At 31.3% G+C, this 12,988-nt stretch overlaps 1 protein-coding gene across 3 annotated transcripts in view; it reads right to left on the reverse strand.

Moving 5' to 3' along the window:
• Positions 1–683: 683 nt before the first annotated feature.
• LOC144850632 (dual 3',5'-cyclic-AMP and -GMP phosphodiesterase 11A-like) overlaps positions 684–12,988 on the reverse strand; it is a 50,970-nt gene continuing 38,665 nt past the window's right edge. For all 3 annotated transcript variants that reach the window (XM_078707986.1, XM_078707978.1, XM_078707971.1), the window contains 8 exons: positions 12,702–12,809; positions 10,499–10,602; positions 8,497–8,587; positions 7,244–7,344; positions 7,012–7,086; positions 6,305–6,368; positions 5,421–5,495; positions 684–4,747 (listed from right to left, as the gene is read on the reverse strand). In XM_078707986.1, coding sequence (XP_078564112.1) covers positions 4,553–4,747; positions 5,421–5,495; positions 6,305–6,368; positions 7,012–7,086; positions 7,244–7,344; positions 8,497–8,587; positions 10,499–10,602; positions 12,702–12,809 — 813 coding nt within the window. In that variant the 3' untranslated portion in view covers positions 684–4,552. The remainder of the gene's footprint in view (positions 4,748–5,420; positions 5,496–6,304; positions 6,369–7,011; positions 7,087–7,243; positions 7,345–8,496; positions 8,588–10,498; positions 10,603–12,701; positions 12,810–12,988) is intronic.

Raw genomic sequence — 12,988 nt, forward strand, 5'->3', positions numbered from 1 at the left:
AATAATCGCTGTGGTCGAGCAGGCATACTGTCGAGTCATAACCATCCAGTATGCCCAATTATAGACCTTAAATCAAGACATGCTAGAAGAAGTACCCTTCGTGACATGCTAAGGCAATAAGTTAAACCTAAAAATAATAATTACATTAATTGACTATTGATTAAATACTTGTATTGGTCAAAACTTACTTATTAAACTCGCAGTTGGTCTACAACAGTGGCGACCTTTGGAACTGAAGCCACTCCCATTCTGGAAATTCCCACCAACCCACAACAAAGGATCGTTGTAGGCCTTATCAACACGTATCAAAAATAACGGAAATATAAATTCACCTTTACACCATTCATGCTTATGATAGTAGGCCTATACCGGAGCTTCATTCGCGAGTCAGAGATTTCTGAAAGAAAAAATATTTGTTATTGGTTTTCATAGATATAATAAAACTTTTACCATCATTAGTATTTACATACTTAATATTTACTCTAAATAATTATACACACCTTACAATGGAGAATTTGAAACTTGTCAAAACATGTCAACATTCTACCGCCAGGGCAGAACAAATTATTAGTTTATCTTTTTCCTTCTTCGAAACAATTCGAAGATTTTGTCCATCTTCTTACTATTTATGATATACACAATGCACATTACACAACACACACACAATTAATTGATAATGTAAACATGTTTTAATCTATTTAAACTCATATATTAAGACTATTATAATTAGTCATGATTTAACCACTGCATCAAATACAGTGGAACCATCCTGACCGAAACACGTTTTCTTAAAGTACCGAACTTACTGTTCTATCTGAATGTGAATGTGTTAACATACAGATGCTGATGATACACGTTTCGAATTTATTTTAATAACGTATAATACGCAGTCCAAAGATACGAATCTCCATCCAGTTCCCACTCAATAACGTAATGAAGGCCTATTGCTCATAAACACTATTTTCTGTTAATCCTGATACCTTCAACAGTTCATATACTGTATAGCCTATAATTGTGCTACAAAATTACAAAACATTAATTTTTTTTCTTTACACTACTGAGGTTTTTACATTACAGATATTTACAAATAGTGCATAGCTATAGGCAGTATGCACTATTAAATTATTTTACCATCCTCCTAATATTCATCCATGTCAAAACTTCTCTGATAAAAAAAGCTATTTTTAAGTACTATATTTTATGTTTGAAACATGTTTATTTTTTTGTACATGAAACTTTGGAATGGACGTTTAAATGAAAAAAAACAACTAAAGTTGTAATTAAATCATGGAATTTGATTTAGTAATATTTACATTGAAATAAATATATGTATCATGTGTTGTTATTTACATTTTAGACAAAAATATCAAATTTACACTTGAGCTGAGGAACTAATATACAGTATTGACAATTCAGTATAAAGCCTTGTCTATACTATCAAACTATATGTGACAAAACATGTGATGTGCCCATATATGAACATGATGATGTCATATCACTACTGTATTTGGGCATATCACTACCATATTTGGGTAGATCAGACTAGTTTGATAGTGTAGACAGAGCTTTAGAGCTAATCTTAAATAAATTTTGAATAATACTGTTCTCTTTCCTATATTGGAGTTAAATAAAGTAAAATCTTGCAGTTCAGCATTCAAACACAGAAATACACTCGTGGTTAAACAGACTGCATGGTGTAATCAAGAAAGTATTTCTATCGCCCTCATATACAGCGTTATATCGTAGTTAACGACATGGAGGTATAACACTCTAGTGCATGTGAACACAGCTATTATTTATTAATTTGTTTGTAAATTTAAATTGACCAAATAAAAATATTTAAATTTATTGTAGTTATTGTAGTTGGATCTTGTAAAGGTTATTTTTTTTTGTTCATGAGCATTTGTGGGAAAACAAATTGAAACATAAAACTTGGAAGACTAAATTTTGTCTAGAATAGAAAAATTAGGAGAAACTTAGTGGCAAAGAAAACATCTTTATGCAATTGAAAATTTTGTTTTACTACAAGAAAATACTGCATTTCAATGTGCAATAAACATCTCAATAATCATCAGAAAATAGATGTAAAATGCACAAAAGAAAAGTAGGTGAAACTGCCTTGTATTAAACTACATTGGTTTAAGTAGGAGTTTATAACAGTTACAGTACCTAGGAAAATGTCCTCCCTCCCTATAGGCCAATTTACACAGACGAACAAACAGTAAGCGGAAAACCGTGTATCTTGTCCCATGTACAATTGTTTATAATTAGCGGAAACTGCCAGTCTGCTCCACATTTTATGTAAATGGTCATATAAAAAATAACATAGATTCTATGGTTGTATTACCGTTACTGCTCGTCTGTGTAAACTGGCCTTTAGGGCAGTTCAAGTTGAAATCTTCCCAGTAAAATTAAGGTCATTTTGACTCCCCATATATGCATGTATGACATGGAATAGCAAACAGTTGTATAACTAACATATGTACCAACTCTCTCTTACAGTACAGATATAACATATCACATATTTCCTTATATATTTATTAACTCATAAACAATAGATTTAAATTGAAATATAGTTTAATAGCAAGTATGCTGTTGGAGCATATATTGTGTGTTTGACCGGGTTCATTTCAAACTATAAACCGTTATGCAGAGACAAAAACAATGGCCGATTATTGGCCTCTATGACGATAAATGCTTACAAAAATAGCTGATGTAATTAATAGCAACAGACAAGTGATGCCGTTTCAATCAAATGTTATCCTCTCAAGAGACAAAAACATTGATTAATATCAGAAGAAATAAACTGCAAGAAACAAAATAATCTATTTACTTATGAGATATTATTATTATTTCTCTAGCTTCTCTACTAAATCTACTTGATATAGTTCAATGCTATGGATAAAGGATTGATAGCATACACTATTCACTAAAATAATTACCTTTAAAATAATACTAGTACATTTTATTTTTAGCTCATTTTAATATTCAATTAAATAAATTTCAATAAATGTATCTGAATTATACACTGTAGAATTATTTACAGTATTAAACAATCACAAAATATAGAAACCTAAAAATGATTTTATTTCAGTTTATTCAATCAAAAAGCTCAGGAAGGTAAATTAAAAAAATGTTTGTCAAATATAATTTGCTGCAAGAAACAATCCGTTTAAAATTAATCGTGTTGTTTAACGATTGAAGACATTATTTGACTATGATGCCTATTAGCGTAGTGTAAGCAATACTTCGCTAAAATTCTAGTTAATTGGCACGACGGAATGACATGTAAATGAGCGTTCACGTATCGTAAACAAGTTCGTGCTTAACGTTACAATCATCGTGCTAGTTAGCCACACACTACAGATCATAAACAGTCTATCATTCAGTCTTTATTTCTCGCTCGTTTAAACATGTTTTTTTTCCCTTACACAGTAGCACGTGACACACTAAGTTGTTTTCAGATGGTTGGGCAATTTTTTTTCTTTAAATATCATATTTAGTTCAGTATAAACCTAACCAAATTACAGCAGAATTTGAAATGTTATACTTCCCATTATTATTTAAATCTAGTCGACATAAATAATCACGGAACAGTAACCGCAATTATTATACGCTTGCTAAGCAGCAGCAATTTGATTCGTGTATTCATCAACATACATTTAAATCTATGAAAGTTTTAAATGTAAGGATGACAACTTGTATGACTGATGGAGAAGACAAATGACACGTCCGACATTTATGTCGTCATGACACATTTCCGACGTCTCGTCTCATTAGATACAGTCAAGCTGTGATAATGTCTGTGTTTTGAAAGACAAGATACAGACAACCTTATAATGTTTTGTAAGTGTTTCACCAAACATGAATGATAATTACTGCTACCGGCATTTTTTCAGACTGTGACATACAGTAGCATTAATATTTTATAAGGAAAATCAGACATCCTTCCCCAGGCACTTAGAACATTTTATCTGATAATGATCAATCAATGTTTGTTGTACATGTATTAAAATATTAACACATGTATAGTAACAACCTAATATAAAACTGAGCATTTCTGTGTTTTGCTTTTTCTGCCTTGAGAAGATTTGCTTTTTGTTTGAGTCGGTTTCAGTAAGACCTTTTTAAACGAAAAGTCTGCAGGTAGCGAAGGTTAACATGCTTGCTTTCCAATCTCAAGGTCCAGGATTCAATTGCGATTGTCTCTACTCCACTCCCTAAGATTTTTAAGCAATAACTATTTATGATAATAGTATAAATTTATGAATATCTTCTTTTGTGCTTCACATCTAGTGTAAAAAGTATATTTTCCCATTTCACTTCAAACATAAATTCATCTGAAAAACCAAGAAACTTGTTCATTAACACATCCTTGATGTCCATCTCTGCTATAGAGAAACTTTCCACTGTTGAACTAAAAACAAACCTTTGGATGAATAAAAAATGCATTCCGCATCAGTGACCAAGGTAGTTTAGCGCAATACTATCACCCGAGTTGTACAATTCTAGCTGATTATATGCATTTTTGCCCGTGGGTGTAGTAGATATTTTAACGAGTTATTGAAGTTTTCCGTCGCCTTCCCAACTCTGCCCACTTATTCCTATTAGAGACGACTCCATCCAGCATTGGCTGGAACTTAGAACTGACATTGCATAGTGCTTGATAAAGAGGGAAGCAGACACCATCAATGAACCCCATCTGCATCTCTGGCAACTGGTCTTTTTGCCGGCGGTCAAACATTGTCTGGTAGGATAAAAGAATAATTGTATAATCAGTGGTGATAATGCATCACCTACTTTCAATCACATATATTTCTTTCATTTTATCGACATCAAAAAAAATTTTGTTTTAAATTTATTCGGTATAGATACTCAAAATGCAACAAAATTACAATCAAAACAAAATATAAAACATCAAACGTTAAGCCTATATTGGAAAACCATTATTAGATTATTAATTGTATTATATATTATTATAGGGATAAAGTTATATTCGCTTCAAGATCTTAATTCACTTTTTCACAATATTTACTAGGTATTTTGGTTTTTTCTATTGAAATTACAGTCTACAGAAAATGCACATTGCCAACTAAAGAAGAACGAAAGAACCAGTATGTGTTTTAATTATTATTATTTGTATTTATTTATATGCTATATTCATTTAATAACTATCTAGCGTCTGTTAAATAATTACTTTATATTTCATTTACAAGGCCAAATCCAGACAAGCGAAAGCTTTTTATTTGATCTTTTTGTCAAATAAGTTGAGCAATGTAATAATTATTATTATTTTACATTTTGACAATAAAGAGATATGTAGTTATGTGCACAAGAATCATGAATGATAAGGTCATCCCAATTTTATTGCAATTTTTTAAATAGAAAAAAACATAAATTATATAGAAAGTTGTACATACAGCTGGTTCAATATTTAATTCCTTTCTCTCTTTATCACCTTGATCAAAAAACTCACTGGTTACAAGCTCAGCAATCTACAAAAAAAAATAAAATAAAATGTGGTGTCAGTAATATGCAATTGACCCCACAATTCCACATTCATTTAGTAATCTCTGTTTTCCAAAAAAGGCAAGCATTTTAAAAACGTTTCATCGCAGACATTTAATTTTCTTTTTTTTATGAGTTATGTGTTCTATGCATTCCAATTATTCAGTCAAAAGTAAAATTAACCAAGAGAATTTGAAAGCGGCAACCTTTACCAAACGTCGAAATTGAAATCTAGTCTATAAAATTTAAGATTAGAGAAGGGTAAATCTTACTAAATACTACTAGCCTAATATAATTATAATCATAAGAAATTGACTATTTTATTTAAGTTCAAAAAGTCATGTGCAGTGGGTAAGAATAGAAGATATTTTTATAGTATAATTTACAGAGTATCTGGAAACAATCTTTTAATTAGTGATTTAATAACGAGCAGAGTATTTAAAGTCGTCTAGTCACAAGTAATATCATTTCCAGCTAGATGGACATTCAAACGGATTGCCATGCCAAATTTAATCTCTCATACAAAATAATCGAGTACAGTAAAAAATACAGGCATATATTACTACAGAGTCTGTACCATTACATGATATACTTTGGATTTTAAATCGAGAACAGGATCTGGTAAATTTAAATCATCATAATGGTAAAAGTTTCTTAAACACAAAATTTGGTAAAAATATATTGGTGTATCTTATGCGGAGAGTTGCATAAAAATATGTCCATTATTATTATTATTGTTCATATATTTTATGAATTAAACACAATTTGATTGAATCTATTCTAATTGAATACTTACTTTTTGCTGCGTTTTCCACGTTTTAGTACTAGCAGCAACATCACATGCTGTCATCAGCATACTCCTATAAAAACAATGTATCAATATGTGATGTGCCCATATATGGACATGATGATGTCATATCACTACCATATTTGAGCATATTACTACCATATTCGGGCATATCACTACCATTTTGGGTACATTTTTTTTGTCAAACTAGTTTGATAGTGTAAACAGAGCTTTACACTTGTTTCTTTAATAAATTGAAGCAGGTACACCAAGCTGGATAAAAAGGAACAAAATTCATGGCCGCAATATTTCTTTTCGTACAAAGTTGGGAGACCCCTCATGAAACGTCACAAAATAAACATGAATATTCATTAGTCATATCCGTAAGGCGTAAGGTAAGAACTGGCCTAACTACAATTCGCTAATGCAAACGCTTTCTGTCGAGCCGTCTGTGTAGTCAAGCGGATTAGACTATGGACTTTACATGTCGATGTATGGGGTTTGAATCCCAGGAGCAACTTCTTTTTACTTTATAGTCTAGTTGTATAATTATTTAGAGGGTTAGGTTAAGTTATATTTAGGAAGTAGTTCGGATATATTTCACATAAGAAGTCGCCTTACTTATGTTCAAAAAATAAAATCGCTTCCTGGCCCCATTCCAACAAAATGTTAATATTCATGGTATCATCTTAATGAATAATGAATTTGTACATTACCTTAATAATTCACGGTTCTGTGGGACAATCCAATCTGATTTAGAATCTACTAAACTAAAAAACTGGTCTCGAACTCTAAAAAAAACAACCACAAAAAAACACATTTTAAAAATGTTTATATATGTATTAAAATGATTAAGAAAGTAGTATAGTTGCAACAGTAGTAACATTTATAGTTATTGAAACATTTATGGTTGGTGAGGTAATGTAAAGAAGAAAACTGAATTCTTACTTAAAATGTGTTGTGAGGTCAGTAGAAAGAATTGCATGCTTAAGTATATTCATCACTTCACTGTATTCCTGTGATGAAAGACCTGAAAAAATGTTATGACCCTACAAGAAAGAAAACATTCTTTCAGTGACAGATGAAGGTAATAAAAAATGATTCTAATATTCCATCTTTGCTGTCTTTAAAGCTCTGTCTACACTATCAAACTTTATGTGACAGAAAATCTGATGTGCCCATATATGGACACGATGATGTCATATCACAACCATATTTAGGCACATCATACTTTTTTTCCAAACTAGTTTGATAGTGTAGACAGAGCTTAAGTCATCCATTTCAAAAATACATATCTATCCATTTGATTTGTGAGAAACATTAAAGATGTATTGTCCCCAAAAAAACATGAAAAATGAAGATTATTGGAAAAAGACTTTGAGTAGTTCATTTTGCAGTTTAATAAAACCACTTTTGTAGAAAAAAAAACACTAAAAAATGTGTTCACTTTATAAAAGAAGACAAAATAAACAGTTAAATTCAACCAAAAACCCATTGATGCCTGTCAACTTGATAATTTTTTCCTTGGAATTACCGTTTTTTCAGGTAAATATATTATTTTTTATATATTTTTTTTCTGATCCAATTTTAGGTCAAAGTGAACAACTATTATGTGAGATTTTAAAATGGCATATTCAACAAAAACATTTGAATTTTTTTTTCAGGAGGACAATATATCTTTAATGATAAATGCATGCATACTTGACACGATTGAACAGTTTTAATGAATATAATCAACGCTGCAGCTTCACACAAAGACTACATGTTACAAAATTGTAATTTGACGTGTAAAAATGATGGTGTAATTAATTTGCACTGACAACAGCGACATGAATAATTTCTTGTTTGTTAGCAGATATTCAAAAAAGCAAGTCAACTTTTGCATTGGAACATGCAGCATACATAACAATTTTTAAATTTATTCATTCACATTTATTTGAAATAGAAAGGGTTTAAACAATGAAAGAAAAACAATCTATCAATTTGTCCAATTACGGATTTTTTAAGTCTTTTATTTCTGCTATAATTCTCAACTAACATACAGAGTATGCAAACAAAAGGTGGAATTGCAACATCTAGCCAGTGTAGCCTTTAACTATGAAGTTTGAAGAATCAGAGTCAATTTAATACATTTAGACTCCCACCCAGCCACTTTAATGCATTTAGACTTCCATCCAGCCACATTTAAACATAAAACATACCTGGCTACTTAATATTACAACAGCATGGTTAAAATGATGATATTCCATCGTGGCCTTTGACCCGTACAATTTTGATAATGGCGATTGGCTCCTATCAGAAAGATAAAAACAAACATTTTGTGTAATCAAATTTTAAAATTTAAAAAATCAGAGAAAACACAATAATAATAATAATAAATTTTGGTAAAACACTAAAGCTCTGTCCACACTTCAAACTTTATGTGACAAAAAAAGTGATGTGCCCATATATGGAAGTGATATGCCCAAATATGGTAGTGATATGACATCATCATGTTCATATATGGGGACATTTTTTTGTCACATAAAGTTTGATAGTGTAGACAGAGCTTTATACTGGAAAAATTAGAATTATTTTATCATTTTGCAAGATATTTAGTTTGTTTGACACACCTTTAATAATCACATAAGTTTGATAGTGTAGACAGAGCTTTAGTATGATCCAATCATTTTTTATATACAACTATTTAAAATAAAAATGATTTCTTCCTTTAAGAAGTCATTTTAAAAGGATTATTGAAAACCAATTCTATACAGCGTTGATTTATATGTTCCGATACTTAATTCAATGCTCACGCTCCTGGCAAATATTTATCTAATTTTTCCGCTTCCAAATCAATAATATTTAAGTCAGACATTACAAGGCTACCGCTTAATAATCATATTTTACAATCTTTAAATAAACGTATTGACAAGATTGATATAGATACATTTTGACACAGAATTTCATCAACTGCAACATCTCTATGAATATTGAAGATGTCAAAAATGTGTTGATAGAAATGAAGCCTTTGATTAACATGTTACTTGAGTGAAGCAGAAATTCGCCCTATGGTAGCATTTTTATTACAATCAGGGGCAGATCCAGCATTATAGATTAGGGAAGTACTAAATGTTTTGTAAATGATAAAAACGATTCGTCAGGTTGCAGAAAAATAAACTTTTTTATTATTTAAAAAAGACATGGCTGTTAAATTTTAGCGTTGGTAAAGCCTGTTCTAAAAATAAATGATACTTCTGTAGATTGGAGATAAGAACAAGGTTAGATGTACCTTTTGGCTGTAACATAAACTGCTTTAAATCGTAATACATCATATATATCTGACATGCTTGTATTAAGATTAATAGTGTATGTGGCTACAACTTAATTTACTATTGCCTCTAATATTTGCAATGTTTTCATTTTTAATTCATTGTTGGAAATAATGGTGAAGAAGGTGGGGACACAGAATAGCATCATGGAACAAGCAGCAGACACTCTTGTTAAAAAGGAACAACATTTTTAAAAGATGATGTTGATATAAGGACTTTATTTTGTACAACTTTTTGCAAATATTAACTTTAACTTTATGTTCTGTTATATTGGCAGCAGTTTTTTCTCATCTTCACCGCTTGTAAATTAATTCCTTTATATCACCGAGCGCTTTACAGTTTCTGCATGCCTGTACATATCATGATTTTGTTGAGAAATAAAAAATAAATTCTCATTTTATAAAGATTAATTGATCAGCAAATTATTTGGTTGAAGTAAACAGCATTTTATGAGCGCTGTTGCGTCCTTGATTCAATATGTTCAGGAAAAAAGATTACAAAAAAAAACACACCTCCCATTCACGCTCGTTAATTATATTTTACTTGACAAGTATGCTTGTTTTCTGTTGTTCAATTAAATTCTATGATTGCTTCAAAATTTTATAGATGTTTAGTAATTATAACATGTATAGATTTTTTTAATATTAAAATGTTGCATTGTGTATATTATAAGAGAAAGCATTTGTACTTTGTTCGATATAACATATTTTTCTATTGCATTCATCCATGGGGTATCAACATGACCGGAATTTGGAATTGTACCGGGGAGTTCTAAAATGAAACTAGTATAATTCGTAGATTATTATTAGATTAGTATTAAATGTCGGCATTAATGGCATATGCCCGCCACCTCCCGCCCACCTCTTCTTTTACTCTGTTTATTTTTACTTACTTTTCCTGAAATGCGTTGTTTGTTCCCCTATGGTCCAGGTCATGACATAGACACGCCACTAATAACGATAACTGCTCCAAATCTGTTAATACTAGGTTTGCTGTCTGTCGTATAAATAATAAATAAATATAATAAAACAAATAAATTGAATTTATAAATAAACAATAACTAATTATCTCTTGACTTACAATGACAGTGAAATAGGTGATAATGAGAATTAAAATGATCACTGAACTATAAAAAAAAGCTATCCTTATCAAACTCTGTCTACTCGATCAAACTAGGTTGACAAAAAAAGTGTGATGTGCCCATATATGGTAGTAATATGCTTAAATATGGTAGTGATATGCTTAAATATGGTAGTGATATGACATTATCATGTCCATATATGGGCACATCACATTTTTTTGTCACATATAGTTTGATAGTATAGAGAGAGCTTTAGAGCATCTGAAATACTCTTATAACTTTCAATTTGAAAACCATTAATATAAATTAAAAGCTTTCTGTATCATTTTAGTTATTGATAATATAACTAACATCAGATTCCAAACATATTGATATATCTTTAGCACAAAAATCTTGTAAAACTCTGTCTACACTATAGTGATAGTGTGGGCAGAGTTTAAGGATGATCAAATATCTGCCAAAATAATTTTGTTATTAAAATTTACAAACATTATTTTATTTATGTCTACAAACTATTTGAAAAACTTACATTATGTTCAATTTATGAATGTTTTAAACTTTTTTTATTTTCAAAATGACATAAATTTGCATTTGTTTTACAAGTTTGGTTCGATGGGAATTGTGAAATGAATTCCAAAGAGAGCTCTAAATCACTCAATGATGTTTGCAACTTGTGTTTCATGCTTGAAAAGATTTAACAAATGCTATCATGAATTACCATCATGTTTTTTATGTTTTTACCATATAAAATAATATTCTGAAATAATTAAGCATTAAAGCAAGCTTTGATGAGTAAATATCAAATATAATTAATTAATTATAAATAGAAATTATAAAATAAATATATATTCATTATTAGTATCATATACTGATGAATACTAAGATGAATTTAAAAAACAAAGCATTTAGAAGAATTACAATTATAAATTCTATAAATTAAAAGTAGATATCTTGAAAAACAAAATATTTACAGCTGTGTATATTGCAGACTTACATTAAGTACAGACTTGCCTCAAGTACAGACGTGCCTCAAGTACAGACGTGCCTTAAGTACAGACGTGCCTCAAGTACAGACATGCCTCAAGTACAGACGTGCCTCAAGTACATACTTGCCTCAAGTACAGACTTGCCTTAAGTACAGACTTGCCTCAAGTACATACTTGTCTCAAGTACAGACATGCCTCAAGTACAGACGTGCCTCAAGTACAGACGTGCCTCAAGTACATACTTGTCTCAAGTACAGACTTGCCTTAAGTACAGACTTGCCTCAAGTACAGACTTGCCTCAAGTACAGACTTGCCTCAAGTACAGACTTGCCTCAAGTACAGACTTGCCTCAAGTACAGACATGCCTCAAGTACAGACATGCCTCAAGTACAGACGTGCCTCAAGTACAGACGTGCCTCAAGTACATACTTGTCTCAAGTACAGACTTGCCTTAAGTACAGACTTGCCTCAAGTACAGACTTGCCTCAAGTACAGACTTGCCTCAAGTACAGACTTGCCTCAAGTACAGACTTGCCTCAAGTACAGACATGCCTCAAGTACATACTTGTCTCAAGTACAGACTTGCCTTAAGTACAGACTTGCCTCAAGTACAGACTTGCCTCAAGTACAGACTTGCCTCAAGTACAGACTTGCCTCAAGTACAGACTTGCCTCAAGTACAGACTTGCCTCAAGTACAGACATGCCTCAAGTACATACTTGTCTCAAGTACAGACTTGCCTTAAGTACAGACTTGCCTCAAGTACAGACTTGCCTCAAGTACAGACTTGCCTCAAGTACAGACATGCCTCAAGTACAGACTTGTCTCAAGTACAGACTTGCCTTAAGTACAGACTTGCCTCAAGTACAGACTTGCCTCAAGTACAGACTTGCCTCAAGTACAGACTTGCCTCAAGTACAGACTTGCCTCAAGTACAGACTTGCCTCAAGTACAGACTTGCCTCAAGTATAGACTTGCATTAAGTACAGCTTGGCCTTAAATACAGACTTGCCTTAAGTACAGACTTACCTTAAGTACAGTGTACATTACTTGCATCACATTAAATGCATGTCTGTAGTTGTGATACGCAACAGGTCGGTAGTTCCTTCTAACAGTCAACAACCAACGACATAAAACCTAGATAAGACAAAAAAAATTACACTGTACTTCATCTTCCATATTATTGTAATCATTAATATCATTATATACTGTATCACATTCAATATTTATTACTGTGTCTCCCTTCAGGGCTTTCATATTCAAATTGAACACACAGTTTCTTGGAAATAGCTGGCGCAACAGCAATTGAAAATTGC

The sequence above is a fragment of the Antedon bifida genome, chromosome 1 (genome assembly GCF_963402885.1).
Source record: "Antedon bifida chromosome 1, ecAntBifi1.1, whole genome shotgun sequence".
NCBI classification, from domain to species: Eukaryota; Metazoa; Echinodermata; class Crinoidea; order Comatulida; family Antedonidae; genus Antedon; species Antedon bifida.